This window comes from Cygnus atratus, chromosome 12 (assembly GCF_013377495.2).
Source record: "Cygnus atratus isolate AKBS03 ecotype Queensland, Australia chromosome 12, CAtr_DNAZoo_HiC_assembly, whole genome shotgun sequence".
Classification (NCBI taxonomy): Eukaryota; Metazoa; Chordata; class Aves; order Anseriformes; family Anatidae; genus Cygnus; species Cygnus atratus.
This window is the reverse complement of record NC_066373.1, coordinates 13,299,093-13,320,940: the sequence shown is the minus strand read 5'-3', so window position 1 is coordinate 13,320,940 and position 21,848 is coordinate 13,299,093. Positions and strand designations below refer to the sequence as shown.

The following is a 21,848-nucleotide window of genomic DNA, read 5'->3' as shown; positions in this document are numbered from 1 at the left end:
ATCATCAGAAGCACTTTTTTGAAAGCGCTTTTATAAAAAGTGCTTCTGGTGGGAGGAGCTGTCGTTCTGCCACACCTGGTGCTACAGGCAGTGCTTTCCACGTGAGATGCCCCACTAAAAGCCTGAGAAACTTCTGGTGATACTTATCTTGTAGCATCGACCTTGGAGTCCTGGACAAATCCTGTTGGGTAATTTCACTCTCCTCTCTTAAGTCTTTCTGTCAGTGAGAAACACGCAAGGAGTTTTCCTTGCCCCAAGCTCTTGCACAGCCCTGCTGTGAGCCTTTAGAGAGATGCCATATATTATTGCTGAGCTGGGAGGAGGCCTTCCATTTCAGGGAAGGCTGGAGTGTTTTATCCGTTTGCAAGTTCAAATTCTTATGAAGCAGCTTTGGGGTAGGAAAAAAAAAGGCCACAGATTGTAAGATTTGTCTGGTCTCTATTATCTTTATCCTCGTCTGCATGTATGCTTGAAAATGAGGGGCTAGTGAAGATCAAATTTTGAAGAGCTATTATTTTGATTTTTGCAAAACCAACGTGAATTTCCAGCCAGGGCTCAAGACCCACTGTGCTTGGTGCTATTTATGCACCCCAAAAGGCGATTCAGCCTGGGCCAGCTCTAATCTTTCAGGGGCAGGAAGTAAATTTTGGTTGAGGCAGAACGTGAACTTAAAGTACAACAGCCAGTTTCAAATAAGTGTGTGTGTGTGGCTGGGTTTGGGGGAGGATTTATTCCTGGAATGAGTGAAGAAGCCCTAAATAACATTGCCATTGATTCATCTGGTTTGCTCCTGTGGTTTACAGTTAGTGATAAGCACTTAAAGGGTTTTTTTCTGGGCTGGCAACAATGGAAGTACCCTTGAGGAGGTGACCCTGAAGCCGTCAGACTGTGCTGGTCTCATTTTGCAGTGGCCCTGACTATCGCAGAAGGGAATTGAGGGAATGTTGAGGAGGACCAGCGGTGATCCATCATCTCCCTCACTGAGAACTGTGGTTGTGAACACGAACAGACTGGCAGGGTATTCCTGCGGAGAGAATTTGGCTGCCTGCAGTTACAACTGCTTGTTAGGACATACAAGTTCTGAGAACATCATTTCATGGAAACGTTTTGCAATGTGATTTTTCTCCTGTTCTTGTTTATCTCCGATTTTAAGTGGATGTAATTAAAGCGTAGGCTTTTGAGTCCTTGCAGCCTGTAGGTTCATCTTTGTTCTCCTGCTCTGGGCAAGGACTTTGCTATTCACAGTGGGACTGATTGGTAACAGGTTATTCAAAGGGAAAGGAACCTGGTCCTGGCACATGGCTTCGTGCCCTGCCTTGTTTGCCTGCCATTGTCTTCTTTTTTCCTTTTAATTTCAGAGCAACCAGCGAGTTGACCTGTATAAGTGGAAGGAAGGTAACGGGGAAGTTTGCACATCCTTGCAAGGGCACACACGTGTGATCAGGTGAGAAACAAGTGGTGCTGTGAACTGTTGGGTGGAAAACAAAGAGCTGTTTCATTGAAGGTGAATGTTTCGGTCCTGATCTTACTCAGGTTCTACTCTGAGCCTGTTTTTACTTGCTGTCTGCCCTTCTGCCTTGCCGTCCCATCTGGAGAAGATGTCAGATGTGAAGTGGCTCCCCCAGAATATCCACATAGCCCTTGATGGCTTTCTTGTCATTGCCTTAGGCTGCTGTCCTTGTAATAAACAGGATCGTCAGCAGGGAAACAGATAGCGGCAGCATGTTTATTAAATTGAATCTCAGCCATGTTTCTGTGGGATAGAGCTGAATTAAAGCAGGTAATCCCAAAGATGAAGTTCACGGTGGGTTAGTGGTGCATAGAAGATCTCTGCCTGCAGTTCCAGGGGTGTGCTTTAGTGCTGGGCTGGAAATGCAGGTGAAACAGTGCTTTTTACTCCAGCGCCTGACTATGAAAAGTAATCGCAGCAAATTGAAATGGCAGTTGTTTGGGCTGCCTGGAGGCTCTTTGTGTCCCAGGTGCACCTGGTGAGCCCAACAGGAAGGCATTCCAGAACGAAGGGTTGATGCCAAGAATGTGTGGTAACAGGGAGCTCGCAGTGTGCCTGTTCCTGCGCGGGAAAGAGCACGCGCATGTGACAGCTATAAAGCTCAGGGCTAGGGGGATGTTTCACTGGAATTTACTCAGAAGTATTTCATTGCTTCTTGGAATTTACTTAGAGAAATGATTAAGATCTTGTTTTTTACTTAAAAAGTTTCAGTAGATGTCTTGGAGTAGCCATGAATTTGTCAAAGAAATGTACTGGGGGCTTGCTAACTGCTAATTATCGAATAATTGTTGATGCTAACTGCTTTTCTCTGCTTTCCTACTCTGACTTTGCATTTGCAGTGACTTGGATTGGGCGGTGTTTGAGCCAGACCTGCTGGTCACCAGTTCCGTTGACACGTACATCTACATCTGGGACATCAAGTAAGAACTAGCATGTCTCTGCACTGCAGGGAAATCACTGGGCTCGTTTCCATAATTAGCAGCTTGCAGGGCAAAGCACGCACTGAAGGGTGCTGCTTTTCAGCTTTGCTTACGAAGGGCTCCATCCACTTCCCATGATCTTGAAGGTGGCTTCTGGTCCCTTGCTTTCAAGCCAGTTCAGAGTCAGTGAAGGGAAGCAGGTATAGTTAAGTCACAGTCATACTCCTGAGTGGGGAAAAAATACCTACTGCCTTCTGTCCCTAGCTACTTCAGAGCTTTCCTTGGAAGCTTTTCCTAGAACCCAAGGGTGTTCCTCAAGACTTCTTTTCCCCTTTAGCTGAGTGAGTGAGCACCATTTCATGATCCTGCAGTCATTTTCCTCTAAATTCAGTGACTGTAGCTGACTCTCCCTCAGTGGTGTGAAGACTGGCAGCACTGTTCAGGAACCTTTTCCAGTTCATGACTTCCCTGGATTCCTGGTGCTTTCTATCATGAGTAATTTCACAGTAGCAGATCTGTCCAAAACCGCCAACGTTAAAGCCCCACATTTTATACCTGAGAAGCAGGGAGCTGGCACTGGGGCTCCTGGGTCCTCGTGCTGGCTGTACAGCAACTCTTTATGACCCCTGGCAAGTCACTTTGTTCCTCTCTGCCTCCCTTGCTCAGTTATAATAGAAGGATAATTATATAACCCCACTGCACCAGGGTACCCTGAGGCTTGTTTAGCTCCTACGAAGCACTTAGATCCTTGGTTAAATGGTGCTTGAGAACGGCAATATATTATTAATGTGTAATTAAAAGACAGAGAGACAATAACTGCTGGTTGTGTTTTCCTGTGATACTATCTTAGTGCCAAGCAAAAAAAAAAAAAAAAAAAAAGTCTCTGAAGGTTGTGTCAGGAGCCCTGCTTTAACTCTGCTGTGCCCTTCCACCATTTTGTGTCTGTGTGTATCACCCATCCAAAAATGCTTGCTTAGTCTCTGACTAACGTCTGCATCCTACATGTACTGACTAGCAAGGTCTGAGTGTCCAAGGGCAGTGAGTTCTGGGGACTGCTGGCCTCCAGCAAGAGAACATCCTGGTGAAGCCTCTAATGAAGCTCTAGGGAAGTAATCCTGCAGTAAGAGGAGCTGGAAGTTCCCCACTTCATTTTTCCTACAAAATAACTTTCTGAGTAGACAGAAATTCTTGGTGGGAGAGATGCTGTTCATTCCAGAAAATACTTTGCTTTTCCGCTAACCTCAAAAGCTGAAGACGCTATTCCTTGTTTCCACTGGCATTTTTTTCCTGAAGGGGCAGGTGACTTCCTGAGGAGCAATGTCAAGGATTGAATTACTGCCTTGATTCATGTCCTAGCTGCTGCGAGCTGTCGTGGTGCCACACTGGCTTGTACCACCGCAGAAATTGGTCTGTAGAGTCTGTGTAGCTGGGTTTACATCCTGTTAATGTTGTTGTTGTATCCTGGACGTGAAGCCTTTGCTCTGAAGTCACTGCTCCATCTGCCTTGAATCAGGGTCTGCAAAGGCTCGACAAACACATCCATGGCTTTTGTTGATTTTTTTTCCACAGCTCTGTTTGTTCCTTTCAGTCCTCCTGGGAAAGGCGGTTTTGTTGCTTCCTTAACAACTTAAGTGAGCCCAGTGTTTCCTCTGCCTGCCCGGTGGCAACATGCCACCCAGCGCACGTGTTTTTCTTCCCTCGCGTCCCCTCCAGCTCCATCCTAGGTCCTAAATTTGTTGCTGTATTTTGTGGCAATAATGGCTGCTGTCCTCCAGCTCGTTACTTCTTGATTATTCCATTTAATGTGGCATATCTGAGTTTTAGATTTACAATTTAAGTAAGCAGGAGGCGCGTTAACTCCCAGGAGGCAGCAATCGAATCAGTCCTGGCACAGGACTTCACAGTCCTCCCACAGAGGAGCTCCCTGGGGCAGCTGGACCTGCTGGGCTGTGCCCTGGGTGCTCACATTCCCCACGTTGCGTTTCAGAGACACCAGGAAGCCTACGGTCTCGCTCTCTGCAGTCGGTAAGTATGCTGTGTATATGTGATATAGTCATGTTTAATATATAAAGTCAGTGTTGTGCACCCCTGCTGTCGTTCCTTTCTTCCTTCGTGCTCTGAGGCTGAACGTGGCGGAGTACCGAAGTGCCACCGCATGTGATTGTCCCATGCAGCTGCAGCCTGAGAGGCTTTGGTTCACAGCTCCTTTTGGAGGTGCAGAATGCAGAAGGGATGTGAGTAAGGATGGAGAGGAAGAGTTCCCTTGTGCTGCTGATTTTTAGGAGAGGGTGAATAGTAACAAAATGAGCTTCTGGGCTCCTTTGCCTGCCAGCCAGCCAGCTGGAGTTGTGGGCTCATGGCATAGAAATGGGAGGAAAAAAGAGTTCACTGGGTTGGGTTAAAATGTGGAGTGAGAAGACTGGTAAAACGAAGGGGCTGGGGCCTTCAGCAGGCTCCCTGCTGGATGAGTTAGCCACAGGTTCTTGTCTCAGCAATTAGCGAGCCTCCCCTAGGCTGTTTCTTGTGTTGCTTCTCAAAGTCTCCCACAACTTACCTGCCTTGCAGCAGGTGCCCCAGCTGCAGCGCCAGCCCTTGGAGGCTCCCAGGCTGTGCCTGGACTGGCCGTCCCGAACATTGTGGGCACTTGTGCCTTCTGGATATGAACAGCTTCCACCCTGCTTAACCACCCTGCCACGCTGCTTGTCCTCTGCGTGCTGCTTGTCTGCGATGTCTCCGTGTCCTGTTGTGTTCGGCTGAATCAGCTGAGAACCTCAGCTGCGCTCCAGGCAGTGGTGGTGACTGCCGACTGCCCAGCCCGCCCCCCTTGAGGGGCTGGGAGCTTTCCCAGGCTGTGTTGTGCTTCCCTGGAGCACCTTCAGCGTGCTGGGAGCTGCAGCGATGACATGAAAACCCTTTCTGTGGGCTGCACCTGCTCTGGAAAGGCGCTTGTCATGGCTGTTGGCAGCGCTGCCTGTATCACCGCCTGCCGGCAGGTGCTGCGTGTCAGTCCCGACCGGTTCGTGCTGGAGGAGGGTGAAGTGCAGATGAGGAGCAAAACATGTCCTTTTCCTGAGTCACTGTTCCCAGCACTGCAGCAGTCCTCATAGCACGCATCTCGTGTTCTGCCGCTCAGTTAGCTCTGTAGGCTGCGCATCTGCAGCCTCTCCTTCCCTCCCAGCTGGTAAGCCTCTCCACCACAGTGCTACAAAAACCTTACAGAATTGGAGAGAAGCAGCAAAAGCCTTACCGAATTGGAGACGCAGCGTTCTGTTCTGGTGCCTGGGGTGAGGTTCCACAGGTCAGCTGAGCCAGCCCAATAGCCAGCTCCCCAGAGAGTCTCCCTCCTCCCATGCCTGGTTCTGTTTCATGCTGGTCCAGACGTTTGTGTACCCTTCAGTGAGTGGATCAGCTCCATCAACACAGCCTGTTTGCAGCCCTTTTTCCCCAGGCTAGCTTTTTGCCAGACTGGGAGGGTGAACCTGTTCCCCGTGCAGCAGGAGGTAGGTAACGAAGGCATAGCAGCAGGCTGTGAGATCTATTTAGCTTTCTCATGAACCTCACCTTTTTGATTGCGTAAAATGTTTTGAAAATACTTGCAGAGTAAGGATGAACAGAACACACATTTCTCTTCCAATGTCTGAACAGTCCACACTGACCGAAGCCTAATTCTGTTTCGTATCAGAAACAAGCAGCCCACATCTGGGTTAGGCCCTTGATTGAGTCCCTCGTGATACCTGGACCACCCAGTTTCTGTACAATGCCACTGATATCTTTGACTTTTGGTGTATTTTGACAGTTTCTGAGGTGGGCCTTTTGATCCACTTGGTGTGCTTACCTGCAGCTGGCCAGCCTCGTGGTCCACCTGCACCATAGTCTTCTCCCACACCTCTGTGTTAATAACAGATGAAGGACACTGTTGTCCTGTATTGCATCAGACAGCACAGAGGGTGCTGAGGAAACGAATCCATCTGTGGGCACTGGGAAGCAGCTTGAATGAAAACAGAAGGGATTTGGGAGGGGGGCGATGAACCTGCAGTTCATGTATGGAAGAAGTTTGTTCCATCTGAGCTAATGGACACAGATATTTTAATCCAGTGCAACCTGTGGCACGACAGCACACAACTGGAACACGCTTTGAGGTCTTCAGAGGACAAATATTAAGCTGAGAAATCAGGATTTACTCACTTTCAGCCAGCCTTCATGCTGGCTACTGGGATATTTTTCCTCTGAAGGACTTTCTTGTGCTAAGAGCATCCCTAAGGACAGGTGAGGAGTGTGCTGTGCCACTTGTTAATTGCTTGTTTTGACCTGCTCTGTTTGTGCTGCAGCTGGAGCTTCCCAGGTCAAATGGAACAAGAAGAATGCCAACTGTTTAGCAACAAGCCACGATGGAGATGTCCGAATATGGGACAAAAGGGTGAGTTGAGGGTCTCCTGAGCCACCTGTGCATATTCCCACCTCCCTGATGCAGATGTCCCTCTGGTCACAGATAAATACCAAGAAAAAAAATACTGCTTTATCCCCAGTCTCTTTTGTGGGCTGATCTAGGGAAAACTTAGAGGGAAACCGGAGACACTGGGGAGCCCAGGAGACTGAAGAGCGTGTGTAGATAACCACCTTCCCCAGAAACTCTGCCCATTTACGCTTTGCTGCTGATCTCAGAGTACTTAACTGTTTTACTGAGCATAAAAGTGTGGTGCTGGGTTACACTCGGTCGCTGTGGAGTTTGCCACACCTTTCACAGCTCTTTTCCTTCAACTGCTTCTGCTGAGCTAATGCCTTTCCCTGGGAGGAGGGTGTTCTACCTCTTGCCCTTGTTGAAGTGTCTCTTTTTATGCCAAAGAACTAGACCAAATTTCAGAAGTCCCGTGCTGAGAATGAAAATGTCTCCTTCCAGAAACCCAGCACTGCAGTGGAATACTTAGCAGCTCATCTCTCGAAAATCCACGGCCTGGATTGGCATCCTGACAATGAGTACACGCTGGCCACTTCCAGCCAGGACAACTCTGTGCGGGTAAGTGCTGCTTCTGGGACTCCTGCCTGGGAGGTGTCAGGGTGGAGGAGCACATCCCTGCTGCTGCTTTGAGAAGTGCTTGCCGCTGGCAAGATCTGAGTCCTTATTTTTTGGTTTCTGGCAGCCTGTGTGCGTTGAGCCAGGGACACGCTTATGGAATAGACACAGAAGTCACTGCAGGATGGGTGCACGTATGCTTGCCTTAGTTTAATGTGGCTGCGGTGATTTGGGCAGTACTGAAGCTGAAAAAAATGCCTCTGCCTGTCACTTGCCAGAAGAGCCTTCTACCCAAAATGTGGTGTTGCCAGCCTCAAGCTGATCACAGCAGCTTGGTGTGAGATGTGCTCCAGCCCCCGGGGTTCCAAAGCTCACGTCAGCTTGGGTTATCGGCATGCCTGCAAGCATTGCTATGCAGAGCCTTTCACTTGGGGAGGTGGGGGAGGAATAGTGTGCTTGGTACGTCAGCCAAATGGAATCCATTCACGTTTAGCTAAGCTCCGAGGTGAATGCAATTGATGTGTATTCTAGCAAAGCAAAAGGTTAGGTTCTTCATTACGAAATTAGCAGTAACAGCAGGGCGGGCCTGCCTCCAGTCTGGACTGGCACATTGGCTAGGAGCCTGCGGGGTACCTTGTAGCTCTGAAAGCCCAAGCAGGCTGCCTGTCTCCCTGCTCTAATTACTCCAGCTCTGATCATTGTGAGCGTGACCCCAAGTGGCTCGTTGTCTAAGAGCTGCTGCCAGATGCTGATAGCTTGATATTCATCCTTTGGGGCCATCTCTGCTGTTAATGGGGTTACTAATGATGCTGTGGGCACCCTGGCGTGTTTCTCACTCTGTTCTGTCTGCAAGCCACATGGAAAACTGCAGCTTAAAAGTATGGCCAGCTGACCCGTGCCTTTGCTTGTCTTTCTGTTGGTTTCTTTTTTGAAGTTCTGGGATTACCGTCAGCCTCGGAAATACCTCAATATCCTTCCCTGCCAAGTTCCCGTCTGGAAGGCAAGATACACGGTGAGTGAGAAATGCCCACCAGCCCCACTTGTGCTGTGAGAGCGAATGCATGAAGGCCCATTAAATAAAGAGCTGCTGAAGGGCTTCTCAACGCCTCTTCTGCAGGTTAAGTTGATTTTAAAATCCCTCATGGTGCTTAAAAGGCCAGGAAAAGCAACATCTGCAGTGGAGGTACCTGGGAGAAGGAATTGCTGGCGGTGTGAGATCCCCAGTCTTTGGCATCATCCTCCTGGGGATAAAACCCAGGTGCGGGTGGTTGGCTCTGGGAGCAGGGAGGCTCAGAAAGCAGCTGCTGCTCTCGCTGTCCTGTTTCTGCATTCAAGTCCAGCACTGGTACCTGCAGCACAGAGCAGTGCAGCAGTCTTCTGCCCTCTCTGAGGGCTTCCCCTGCTCCCAGGATCTTTAAGTGTGCCACAGTGGGCTCTTACAGCATATCAGATCCAAGAGCTGTTGCCTTATACAGCAAGCAGCCAGTTGTATGAAGCTAAGACTCTTACCATCAGTTATATTTGTTCTCTTCCCTGGACATCTGGATATGTCCTGAAGTCAGTGCTGTGCCCTGAGGCTTTGGTCCCCTTTCCCCATCCCCTAGTGGGGCTGTGGGAGTGGATTACAGCGTGCCTGTGGGCGTCGTGGCCCTGAGCAGCTGCCAGGGCTCGGTCCCTAGGAAGCAGTTATTGCAGTTCTTGGCAAACTGCAGTAAGGATCCCATGTGAAAAGTCAGTGGTGAAACCCCTGCGGCCTCACAGCTGAGAAGTCAGGGAGAAGCAGAAAGAAATGGCAAATCTTAAGGGGGCTGCAGTTAATATTCTCTGAGCTTATTATATCTTTTCCCTTGTAAAATGCTGGTTTTGCACAACAGCCTCTTGCCTTCCAGCCTCTCCTGATTAAGGCCTGTTTCTGTTTAGTGCTGAGTTCCTTTAAAACCAATTTGTTCTTGTTAATGGCAAAAAGAAAGAATTACAGGGCATGCTGACAGCATGGGAGCCTAACTCCCCGAGGTTAACCAGGAGGGTGTTTCTCTCTCAAGCCTTTCAGCAACGGGCTGGTGACAGTGATGGTCCCCCAGCTCCGGCGAGAGAACAGTCTGCTTCTCTGGAATGTCTTTGACTTGAACACGCCTGTGCATACTTTCGTGGGGCACGATGACGTGGTGCTGGAGTTTCAGTGGAGGAAACAGAAAGAAGGTGAGTTCAGGGCCAGATGTGTCTCCCACGGGCTGCTGCCGTTGTCTTTCTGTGGGTGCAGAGGCCAGGCTGCTGGCTGCGATGCTCATGCCGTCACCTTTTGACTCCTGCCTTTCCTTGAAGCAGCTCCTACTTGCCTTCCAGCCCCTGCCTGCCATCTCCCTCAAGTCACAGCTGTTCTGTACTTATTTTATGGCAGTGGCCACAGAAGTATTTCCCTGTTGTTTCCAAGCTAACGAAGCAAACCCACTGAATGCCGAGTGGGTCAACGGTGACTCTTAATTGCTTCCTCTCCCCTGCGAGTCTGTTTTAAATGGATCTTTCAGAAGAAGTTGTACAAACTATTAGATGGGTGTACAGTGCAGGGACCCTCCCCCTGCTCAGAGCTGCAGGCAGCCAGTTAACCCCTCACATCGCTGCCCAGATCACAGCCTCCAGTGTATCCCAGCCCCAGAACTGGTGCACCCAGCACTCGCCTTATCTGTGGTGTGCTGGCAGTGGCAGGGGAAGGAGAGCGTGGGATGGGGAGGCTGCTGTCAGAGTTGAATCCTGACTAAATTTTCCAGTGTAGGCAGCTAAATATAGGAAATTCCATATTAGAGGTTGGATAATGACACAGAGCACAGCTTTGTTTCCAGAACCTCAGCTGCCATCGACAGAACGAGCACGTCTGGCTTTGGTGCTGCTTTGCAGCACTGTGTAAAAGCGCACAGATGATGGGAGAGTCCAGATCAGCAAGGATGCTGGCTCAAAGTTGAGCCGGGAGTTGGTTTCTTCTCTGCACTGTGAGTGAATGGGACTCCTGTGCTGGTTCTCCGGGATGTTCAGTACTGTAAACTCCTGCCCTTGGAGCCTGTGCACCCACCAGGTGCAGTCTAAGACAGCTTGTCTGTGAACAATCGAGCAGACCTGAACCACAGTTGTGCTCTTAGCTGAGTTCGTAGATACATATCCAAGGCTTGAAGTCATCCTCATCTCAAGCAACATTAATCAATCACGCAAGCATTCCTAGTCTGCTTCAGTGCAGCCAACCAAGATAGCTCAGCTCTCCTTCCACACAATCTTTTGTGCTGAATTTAGACAGCCCCCGTGCCTCAGTAGAGGGGCGTAGGAAGCAGCTGTGCAGTAGCAAATTCTTAAACACAGCAGCTGTTTGACAAGGGAAACCTAAACTGTATCACAAGGCCTAAATGTGGACATAAATAAGTCTGGATACCTTTATCTGCTGATAGATAGTATGTGGCTAGATGTATTTTGTTACAACTTGAACTTGTCTCGGCATTATCTGAGTCTTTCAGAAGGAAAAGGAGGAAGGATAGAACCAGCTGCTGTAGCTTAGAAATGTTTCGAAAACATCTGCATCGAGATATTTTAGTTCATCACCTGTTTCAACTTTGCAGTTCTCGTAAAAATAAATCCATTTCTCAACTACGTTATTTCTTCTGCTTAAATAAGCGTTGTTGTTGATCTTGTTCATTCCTAGTTCGAAAACTGGTATCACATTCATTATATTCTGTCTGTAAATTATGCCCTGTTTTGAGGTGTGGTAACTGGTGCAGGAGGGATAAAGGCTGATGAGCCTGGGTCAGTTCAAGGCAGGATAGGACTCGTGAGTTCTGGCTTTGTTTAGTGCCTTATCCATAGAATCCTCCCTGCTGGCTTCCTTGTGTCTGTTTACACTAAAAGCAGTGCTGCGATGGGCTCTGCTTTCAGCTGGGTCTATAAGTTTCTGTCCTTTTTAGGTTCTAAAGACTACCAGCTGGTTACGTGGTCCCGCGATCAGACTCTGCGGATGTGGCGGATTGACTCTCAGCTGCAGAGGGTACGTAAACACTTGCACTCTTAAACCGGAGGCAGTTTTCTTACAGGCTGTATTCACCTCCCTTTCCTTGCACTCCCGGTCACTCCTCTGGTGTCCAAGAGCTGCAGATGCAGAGCAGCCAGCTGCCACTTTACTTCCCCCTGTAGCTCCAGCCCAGGTGTGGCCAGAAACATCCCCAGGCAGACCTGTGCTGAGGTCTCTGTTTGTGCCAAGGCACTTTGTCATCTAACAGTAAGCATACAAGATATTTGAGGAAGGTGGAGATCAGTTACTACCTGTGTTGCCTCTGAAGATGCTGCCTCCACGGCTGCCAGACGAGGCTCTTTTCATGGCATTCTAGGTATCAGGTAAATGTAGGGATCGTGCCTTCTGCTTCCTCTCGTGTTTCCATTGCCTCTTAGCCTGGTGCAGGCAGTGTGAGTCCTGTTGTTCTGCTGCCTGGCAGCAGTTGCAGAGTGCTGATGCAATTACTAGGACAGCTCAGCTGAATCAGACCAGAGGTTCACATGGCCATGATGGCCCATATTGCTTCCTCTGTCTCATCTTCAGCTGTGGATGTCTTGGAAGAGGATAAGAAAGAGGCAAGTATGGAGTGACATTTCTCACATGCCCTCCCAGGCTCCTGTAGTTCACAGCTTAAGAGGCTTACCAAGCCTGGCCATCTTTGTATCTAATAGAGCTCAATGGACTCCACTTCCCTTGATTTGTTCTGTCTTTTCTTGGACCTGTGTACATTTCTGTCATCCTAAACATCCCATGATGAGGAGTTTCACGGCTTTTCTGTATGTTGTGTGGAAAAACAGCTCTTTTCGTGAGTTTATTTGCTACCTGGTAGTTTTGTTTGAAACATACTAGCTCTTATATTAAAGAAATGAGCAGCCAATCTTATACCATCTTGTCTGTGCCTAACAGACTTAACTAACCTCCATCATATCCCTCCTCAGCTGCCTCCTTTGTCAGGTCAAAAGGTCTTGATTTCTGTCATCCCCTGTACAAGAATTTTGATCATACTTTTGCTTTCACAACCCTTTTTCAGTTCTACTATATCCTTTTTGGGATGGGGATCAGAACTTGTTCTTAGCAAAGAATTCTCAATACTCAATGTTTTTAAATTGCTGGGCATAATTCCATGAAAACATCAGCTTAGTCTGGCCTCTGTTTTGTTCCCTCAGCTTGAATTTGCCATTTTTTGCCTGTATGCATTACTTTATATTTATCTGAACTGAGGTTCATCTTCCAATTTAATACAGTTACTTCTGTAAGGTCCTTCTGTGACTGTTGCCAGTCACTTACGTTACTACCATGAATAACTTGGTGGCATCAGCAAACCTGGTCATGTCGCTATTCACCTCCTATTCTAGGTCTTTAATGAATATGTTGAGAAGCATGTGTCCCAGCACAGATCCTGCAGGAGTCCTGCAGGTCTGTAACAAACCTTTTCTGTGAAAAGTGACCCTTTACTCCTACATGATATATTTGTGAATATTTTATTTCTGTCCTGTCTTTGAATCGATTGTTTGTCTCTTCCCTTGTTGGCCCCTGCTCCCCTCTTGTTCTTGGTCTTTATCAAACTACACATATGATGCCATGTTGCTGGTGACCAATGTTGTAATTTGCTATATCATAACCTTATCCTTTCTTCTGTGTGTTTCTTCTCTTCATCTTCCCTTCTTTTCTTGTGCTGAACTTTAAAATACAAGTTTTCATGGTCTCTTTCTGGTACAGGACTTGGAGCACTGGGGCCTGTGGTATTTTTATTTACCTGGGCCTCCAAATCCTACTGGAGTGTAAATATCAAAAGCAGGAAGCATACTACTATCATATCTGATCTAAAAAATTAAATTACTTTTGACACACACACATTAATTTGAGGACTTAAAGGCATTCACCTGTAGTTTAAAGTAAAACCTCTGTTACTTAGACTGGCCATGTCAGTTAAGTAGCTTTTGTAAGTGAGCAGGAGGTTTGGCCAGGCTGTCTGAGGTGACAAAGGGGCGGATGCTGGAAAGGGGAAAATAACGTGTCTTGTCACAGTAACAATGCCAAGGTCTTAAAGCCATGACTGTTGAGTGGACAAACCTACCTTGGAAATCCAGAAATGAGTGGTTTAGTGGTGTTTCTTTCCATGGTTTGGTTTCCATTGTGCAGCATGTGAGTCTGCTTGTTCTTTTCAGTTGTGTGCTAACGATATCCTGGATGGAGTTGATGACCTCGTCGATGGGATTTCTCTTCTGTCGGAGCCAGACAAGACCCTTCATCCCCAGGACTCTGAGCCCCAACATAACTCTGGGCACGGGGATGAGGAAGGTGAGGCAAGTGATGGGTTGTGGAACTCTAAACACGAGCTCTATTTGCGTTGGGAAGATGATGCATCATGGCATAAGAAAGTAACACCATAGGCAAAGCAAAAACTGGTCTTGTTTCAAAGATCAATGGATTCCCAGTTTGGGAGGAGGAAAGCCACGAGGGGTTTCTCAGGCTTGTCCTACCAAATTTTTCTCCTCTAACACAATGATGTCATTCTAGCTGTAAAACAGGTCTCTTCCTTGTCACTACTGGCATTTAATTGCATTGTCTTTAGGTCTTAGCTGTGACTTCCTGACAAAAATAACATAATCAGAAAGTCAGTTCAGCTTCTTAAGAATATGTTTTGTTTTAAGCTGAGAGATGAGCCCCACTGAAAAGGGAAGGCGCTCTGACACAAACTGCTTACCTGGTATCGAAACCCTTCTGCTAGTCGCTATGTGAACTGGTCTGAGGACATGGATGTGTTGCAGATGTCTTCTCCCAACCACCGAAGTAGTATGGAGAGAGCTGCTGTGTCTTTTTTCACGTGTTGAGGAGAGGTGGCTTAAGGCTGGCAGAGTGGAGGGGGAGGGCTGGCGTCTCTAACCTGTGAGCACCAGAAAGGTGGATGGGAACGGGCTTAACAGTAAGTGTTGATTTGGTTTTATGGAAGAGAAGGCAAACAAAGGCAGGAATGTAAAGGAGGGTTTGTGTGGTTTAGAATCTGGCCGGGTTAAACATTCATGGGTGATAGTGTTTGAAGAGGTTAGAATAGAACAGAAGAGGTTGCATCAGCCGAGACCCAAGGTGATGATGTGCACACGAAAAAGTCCTCTAAAGAGGTTTCTACATCTAATACTGAGGAATAAGAATTGGGTGCTCCCATGGCTTTGTGTCAGCTTGGGTTTAAATTCAGTTCTCTTCTGTAGTGTGGCACAGTACTACAATGGATCCCCATGTGGCAAGTTTACAGACAAGCAATTTGTTTCTCCTTTTGGCTTGCCAACAAATTGGAGAGAAGGTGAGGTGGTCTAATGACTGTCCACTGAATAAAGGAGGTGGTCGGAGTCCCTTTGGGAGGGTAGCTCTTCCTAACTGGAAGTTTCCTGCCCAGTGAAGTTCCTCTGTAAACTCTCCTGTGTGGCAGCAGAACAAGTTTCTAAAAGTTGCCAGCACCTCTACCTACATGAGAGTGTTATAATACGATAGCAAGTACCCTGGCTACCTGTGCTCACCGCGAGCAGTACTGCATGGGGAAGCACAGCCTCTCTTGCTCTAGCGAGGAGCATTGAGAAGGGTTCTTGTTTTTGTCTGCCTGACATCTTTTTTTCCAAAGGAGAGTGTCTTTCACTGTCCTTGACAACATCACATTCATATGTCCTACGTGGTTTCTTTGTGCATCTGGTTTTGGTTCAGGCTGGTAAGGTTTCCTTTGCGGCCAGAGGAAATAAGAATGACTTTCTGTAGCAGGGCAGATTTTGCTGCAAATAGCATGACTTCAGGATCAATGCGCAAGCAAGTCCCTAGGTAGGAATTTCAGTTCTTTCTAGCCTAAAAGCTATTGTGGACTGTTGATTTCGGCAGCAAAGTCTCTGTGTTACATTAGTAAAGCACTTTGGGGGATCTTTGAAGAGAACAGGGCTCTGCAGATAAATCAGAAAGCCCCCCAGCTGTGTCGTCAGTATACATCTGTCCTCACTGGTTGTTGCCTATAAAAGATCTTTAGGAATCTAGACAAATATGTGGGTTTCTGGGGATTAGAAGCTAATTGGAAGGGAATGGGGATAGAAGACAAAGGGAAGGCAGTGCCCATTTTAGGAATCTCAGAGGTGGCTTTTCAGTAAGCTATGTGGCGTCTTAAGTTAGAAATAATTATCTTCCCTCAGAGCCACTGATCTTCCTTTAATCCTTTTTCCAGCTCCCTGTTGTGAAGTATATCTAAGCACTAATAAAATCACAAATAGGAATGAGTAGCTAAGCGTCCTACCTATCCAAATTCAGCAACCAACTGGGCAGCAATAAAGCCAGATATATTTGTCCCAGTAGCAAAGTCAGTGGCTTTCAGGCAAAACCTGGTAAAGGATAGCTTTCTGCATTTCTCGTCTTTTTTTTTTTCTCCCTAAGAGTAGTCTGTGCAACATCAAGGGTGAAAATGACAGCTGAGTAAATGGGACTTGCCTTGTGTCCTTGGGAACCATCATCAAAAGATATATTTGGCCTTCTTAGGAAAGGTTGCCACACGAAACCCCCTCCAGCAGGAGCTGCCCCTGTCCTAATGAGGTATGTCGCAAGGGTCAAGGCAAGAGCCAGGCACAACAACAGGCAGAGACAAGTTCTTCTGAAACACAGTCCACTTGGCTATTTTAACCCTAATTTCTTGTGTCCTGCAGTGCTTGCCTGGCTCTTTAAATCTGTCCTGTGTTTGAGGGGTTATTGTCCTCCTGAAAAAACATTGACAGTGGAACTGGACAGTTAGATCCAGCATTTAAATGAGTCTTGAAGAATTACTCACTAGAGTGCTTTGCAACATTAAATGCACACTGCTGCATCAAATGAATTAAACCTCTCTTAGGGCCAGAAATACCCTCTCCTCTCTCCCAAAGCCTTATTCATCAGATTGCTTTGGACACATTCCCTGAAAGCCACGAGCAGTGGGGTGTGAATCTCAAAGACCAGAGCTCCTCCTGGAGACTGCTTTGGCAGCAGTTCTTTCCCGCTGGACCAAGAGGCTCCACTTCAGCTGTATGTGACTGTGGCAGTACTGTGTGGGGAGGAGAAGGTGTCTCAGATGAGTAGAGACCAGACCATTTAGGGCTGTACAAAATACAGATGGCTTCTGTAACTTTCCTCGGAAACCAGTGTGCAGACAGGTTTGGTGTTTTTTTTAAGAGCAAGTATCTAAAGCCTGCCTCTAAACAACAGCTGAGACCCTCCAGCTCACAGGTTTCTGCCAGGTAAAACTCATATTTCAAGGAGCAGAGAAAAGCCTGTTCTCTTGGCTGCCTCCTGGCATCGCGTGCCAAAGGTCTCCTATAACTTGTCTCAGTCTGTTCTGCATCTCTCCTGTCAGCCTTAAAAGAAGACTTCCTGAATGACCTCCTGGTGGGAAAGAAAACAGACCAGCTGGGGCTGCCTCAAACGCTGCAGCAGGAGTTTTCGCTGATCAACGTGCAGATCCGAAATGTCAACGTGGAGGTAGGGAGTTTCCTTTTGCTGACTGGCTAGGAGGGAATGTGGGCAAGCTGGCTCATCAGAGCCTATTGAGGGGAACCCTTCTGCTGCAGTGACTGCTGCCTGTAAACAAGGTTTATTTTGAGCTGTCGAGATCTCTTTTGGCCGGGGGTAGCAGAAAAGAGGATAATCCCAAACACTGGGAGTGAGGGAGGCATTTCAGCTCAGTAAGTACCCTGGCGCTGATCCCAAGAAGGCTGGACTGTGTTTTCCTCCCTGCCAAGACTGCAAAGTGACTTGTTCCAGTACGTGTAGCTGATCTCAACTGTTTCTGAACTTAGTCTGCTCAGCCCTTGCTGTCCTGCACTCTGTCCCTCAGAGTACTGGGATGGGAGGCTTGAGGCAGCTGCCTGCCCTCTTCCCCTACCCCTGTGGTTTCACATCCTTGTGCATCTTTCTGAGACAGTGGGATATGACCCTGGATGGTGCCTGTTACTGCTGCGCTGGGCCTGGAGCCCTCCACAGCCAAGAGAAGAGGGCTGGGGTGCAGCAGCTGTTGGGAGCAGGCTGGGCTGGCTGCTGTCTGCAGGAGCTGCAGGACTCGCGGTGACGGCTGCTCCCCTCTGCCTGGGGTTTTTGCTGTCACTGTGTTTTGCTGCCCTTGAGAGCAGCATGACTTCATCTTACGGGCGTGCAGAGGATTCAGCCCCTCAGCATGAATTTAAGCCACTGTGAGTTTAGAGGTCCTTGGAGATGTAACTACAGAGCGATTGCTTTCCCTCGCACAGATGGATGCGGTGAATCGGAGCTGCACAGTGTCAGTGCACTGCGGCAACCACAGAGTCAGGATGCTGGTGATGTTCCCTGTCCAATATCCCAATAACGCTGCGCCATCCTTCCAGTTCATCAACCCGACCTCGATCACTGCCTCCATGAAGGCCAAGCTGCTGAAGGTGTGTGGGGAGCGTACACGGTCTGTACAAAGACACACGTGCTCGACACCTGGTGTCTAGATTTCTGACACAGTAAGACATCTGACCTTGCTGAAGATATACCACAGACTGCTGTTAGAACTAATACATTCTGGAGCCCGTAGGGTGAGGTATTTCTTGGCTTTGCAGCCCAGTATTTGCCTTCCTTCACTAACGCACTTTGAGTGTGTTTTTCCTTGCTATTCTACATTAGTGTGATGTGTATTGCCTGAGGATCCCTAACATCCTCCTCCTCGTGCATTTGCCCCCAACCCCTTAAGAGACCAAATGACCATATAAGCATCCAGCTACAGAAAGTATGGTATTTCTGAGCTGGCATGTTGCTTCATGCTCTCCTCCACAAACTGTTTTAAAAACTAGAGAACTTTTTACACGAACCCCACAAATTCCAGACCAGGCGTTTGATCATCTGGTATAGAAAGTCCTACTGCTGCTGAAAGCCCTTCTCCAGCAACAAGAACTGCTCTCTCTTGACTTCTATAAACACAATAGGAGCAACAACCTTGATTTACCCTAGGACCACGAAGAAAGGGCGAAGTAGTAGTCTGTTTCCTAAATTAAAACAGATACAGGGTAGAGATGTAGGGGTAGGGACATAGAGTGCTGCTGTCTTTGGGCTTACAGTCACTGAATTTTGTTGTGTTCCCCTCAAAGCTTGAGGGGAGAATACTTTGTGTCCTCCTTGGAGAGAGGAAACTTTTTTTCTATTTTACTGTGCTGACCATGGGGAATGGTCAGCATCTGAATGGAAAGGGATGATGAGAAATTGCTCTTCAAGGGGAGGAAGCAAACCCAGAGATTTCTAAGTGTTTGAGCACCTCAGTCTTTAATGCTTTGATCCTCCTGAGTCTGACAGTGCTGTGTGCTAGGGTTGCACTGTCTACCTTGATAGCAAATTCAGCCTCAGGCTTAGGTCCAAGCTTGCACATCTGGTAGATGGATCGATTTGGGCGCCTTCTTGAAAGAGATGGATCCAGTTTGCCACAACTGGTATGGAATGTATGGGCTACAGTAATACAGAAGCCCAAATCCTGGATCAGAACCCAGGTGACCCTTCAGAGCTCTGATGAAAGCTCGAGGCAGGCAGCACACCAGTGGGTTGGTGTGGCTCCAGTAGCTGTTATGGGATGCCTCTGGCCCTTCAGTCTCTAGAGCCTGGTAACTTTGCTGCTCTGTAGACAAAAAAAGGATGTGGGAAGGTGTGGAAGTAACCATGATTCGAGTTGCATCTTGTATGTATTCCAGATATTGAAAGACACTTCTCTGCAGAAGGTGAAGCGGAACCAGAGCTGCCTGGAGCCCTGCCTGCGTCAGCTGGTCTCCTGGCTGGAGTCTGTTGTGGTATGGAGAATTACATGGGCTTTCTGCCCTAGTCTGTTTTCTTCTCCCACATCCCACGCTTCTGACTCCGCAGTGAGAGTCCGGCCTCATTAGATGTGTAAATAGACCCCAGTGACTGGCTGCTACATCTGTGTAAGCACTAGTGGTTAATGTTGAAGAAAACTGAGTGGGTGATTGGATGCATTATTTCTGAAAATCAGGCCCTGAAGGTTTGTTGCTTTGGAGAACTCTGCATGCTCACTAATATTCAGGTCAGCAGGAATTATGGGGAGCTGGAGCATCACAGTAGCTCCAGAAGCCAAGCAGTGCATGGTAGCTTCCCAGCTCTGAGTAGATCTCTGACTGCCAGGGCATGGTTATCAACTGTGAAAGAAAATAAGTTTTCAGGGAGGCGATGGATTCATTCTTGTCTGAAAGGCAGTGGCAGATGTCTTTACCTCCTCAGTTCCAGTCAAAGATCCTGCCAGTCCTATTCTAAAGTCTTTAAAGCTGTGAAAGTCTGTTTTTTTTCTGAAGCCTTGTGCTAAGGTTTTGTAGGGAAATGCAAGTCCCACTCTGCCCTTAGCTGAGAGATCTGTGATACCTACTCAGCATCCCAGTGTCAGGTGTTAGGTCTGTGTGTGGGTGCAGTGTGCCAGAGTGGGTGTTTTTAGCATTCAGAACAAGATTAGAGAGGTTCCTCAGTTTTCTTTTTGAAGAGGCTTTGTTTATTCATCACAAATAAGGTGTGTTTTTTAACATGGAAAGCTGAATTCTGTTTAGTTTCAGCAGTACTGTTGTGAGTGGGAACTTCTCACCACTTGTACGGAAATTAGATGATTTGAGCCAGATGCTGCTGCCTTTAAAGAATTCCTTTAGACCTCAGCTATATCTTACCAAGATAAATGCAGATTTCTGCTAAAATTCCTCTGGACAGACTTGAGGTCTCCCAGTTGTTCATACCTGGCTCACACCACCTGTTTTCCTCTTTTAAGGTGCCCAACCTGCTTTTGACGCCCCCACAGTTGTGTGGGTTGTAGAAGTATTCCTCTTTGAGGAGACTGTCTCGCTTGCATCATGGAGGTATTGGGTTTAGCTCAGCTCCTTGTTTTGTTGTTGAGAGCCATATCTGGAGTCTGAAGGTCAGATTTTTCTATATAGTTTTCCCCTGAGACCAGTTTTCACTCTAGCTGAGCTCTGAATTTCAGCACAGCTGTGGTGGGAGAGATCTGTGGAGAAGTAGCAGTGCAGAGCAGCACTTCACTCACAGGTGCACGTGCCTGCAAGTGCCTTTGCAGCTAGAGCAGTAGCCATGCTCTGTGCTTGATCTACTTCGGTTCAAAGGGGAAGCACCTGCCCCGAGGCTGCTTGGCACTAGGATGCCTGGTGGTTTCCTTCCTTTGGCATCAGGAGCATGATCTTGGGTAACTTGTGTTTCAGAACCAAGAGGACAGCACGTCCAGCAATCCCTACGCTTTGTCGAACTCCGTGACGCCCCCGTTGCCCACGTTCGCCCGCGTCTCCAATGCCTACGGCTCCTACCAGGACTCCAACATCCCGTTTCCACGGACCTCAGGAGCCCGGTTCTGTGGTGCAGGTCAGCCCCGTCGCCGATACGTTACAACAGCTCTCAGGGGAAATGATCCGTTTAGTGTCTTGGGGAACACTCAGGCCTCTGAACAAGATGAGGCTTTAGTTGCTGCCATGCAACAAGTGAGAAACACTACTAAAGTAGCCACGTTGAGATAAATTTATAGGTAATGAGCCTAGTTAGCAACTGCTTGCATGGTGTTGCATGTAGGATTTTAGGATCTGGAAACCCAGGACTGAATGAAGAGGTGGCCTTTGGCATGAGGCCTGCCAGAGGCACTGACACACCTCTTTTACAGAAGACTGGGAGTAGCTTTTTTCCTTTACCATTTCCCTCCTACCAGCATCAAACTGCTGGACATACTCTGGCTCTCAGGCCTTCACAAAATTCCTGCGATATTGGGTGCAATTTACCCCTTGCTGAATAGGTATTCGTGTTATTAACTACTCTTTTATCATTCTGCACCCTTTCCCTTGTCCCAAATAGCTTTTCCAAGGTCACTGGGAAACTTCCCCTAAATGAGAGATGGGGTACGGTCATGTCCAGCCTTCCAGGAGAGTGTATATGTTGCAAAGGTCCTTAAATAAATAGGTTAAGGTCTGAGAAGAGGTGTTAAGTTTCACTGCGGTGTTTCAGATGCAGGCATGACTCTTCTGTATCTAACAATTTGAGCATGTTTTGAAAACTGCTTTTCATATGGGCCTCACCAAATTCCCAGCAAAAGTAAAACAGTAATACTGCTTTGAATAGGCTCAGTGAAACCTGCTAAGTCCTGAAACTCTTGCAACAGAGTGGGTGGCTGAGGACACTTGAGATGCTAATAAATGGGGTAAAGCCTGTGAGGGTGCCTTGGAGTTGGCCTCAGATGGCTCGGGTTATCCTTTTGAAGAGAAGAGTCATACCAGCTCTAAGGGTTCCTCTGCGTAGCTGTTTACCACTGCACTTGCCTCTGGAGTATCACTGACAAATTCTAGTGAAGAGTTAAAACACAAAAGTTTGTGTGTGTTTGCTCCTTTTCTTCTACCA

General features: G+C 47.8%; 1 protein-coding gene across 3 annotated transcripts in view; it reads left to right on the top strand.

Moving 5' to 3' along the window:
- The window catches only part of WDR59 (WD repeat domain 59), a 48,357-nt gene that overhangs the window by 7,864 nt on the left and 18,645 nt on the right, over positions 1–21,848 (top strand). For all 3 annotated transcript variants that reach the window (XM_050713194.1, XM_035543456.2, XM_050713193.1), the window contains 13 exons: positions 1,359–1,444; positions 2,350–2,430; positions 4,418–4,455; positions 6,759–6,847; positions 7,328–7,444; positions 8,376–8,453; positions 9,484–9,640; positions 11,383–11,462; positions 13,637–13,769; positions 16,819–16,943; positions 17,708–17,872; positions 19,157–19,252; positions 20,672–20,828. In XM_050713194.1, coding sequence (XP_050569151.1) covers positions 1,359–1,444; positions 2,350–2,430; positions 4,418–4,455; positions 6,759–6,847; positions 7,328–7,444; positions 8,376–8,453; positions 9,484–9,640; positions 11,383–11,462; positions 13,637–13,769; positions 16,819–16,943; positions 17,708–17,872; positions 19,157–19,252; positions 20,672–20,828 — 1,402 coding nt within the window. The remainder of the gene's footprint in view (positions 1–1,358; positions 1,445–2,349; positions 2,431–4,417; positions 4,456–6,758; positions 6,848–7,327; positions 7,445–8,375; positions 8,454–9,483; positions 9,641–11,382; positions 11,463–13,636; positions 13,770–16,818; positions 16,944–17,707; positions 17,873–19,156; positions 19,253–20,671; positions 20,829–21,848) is intronic.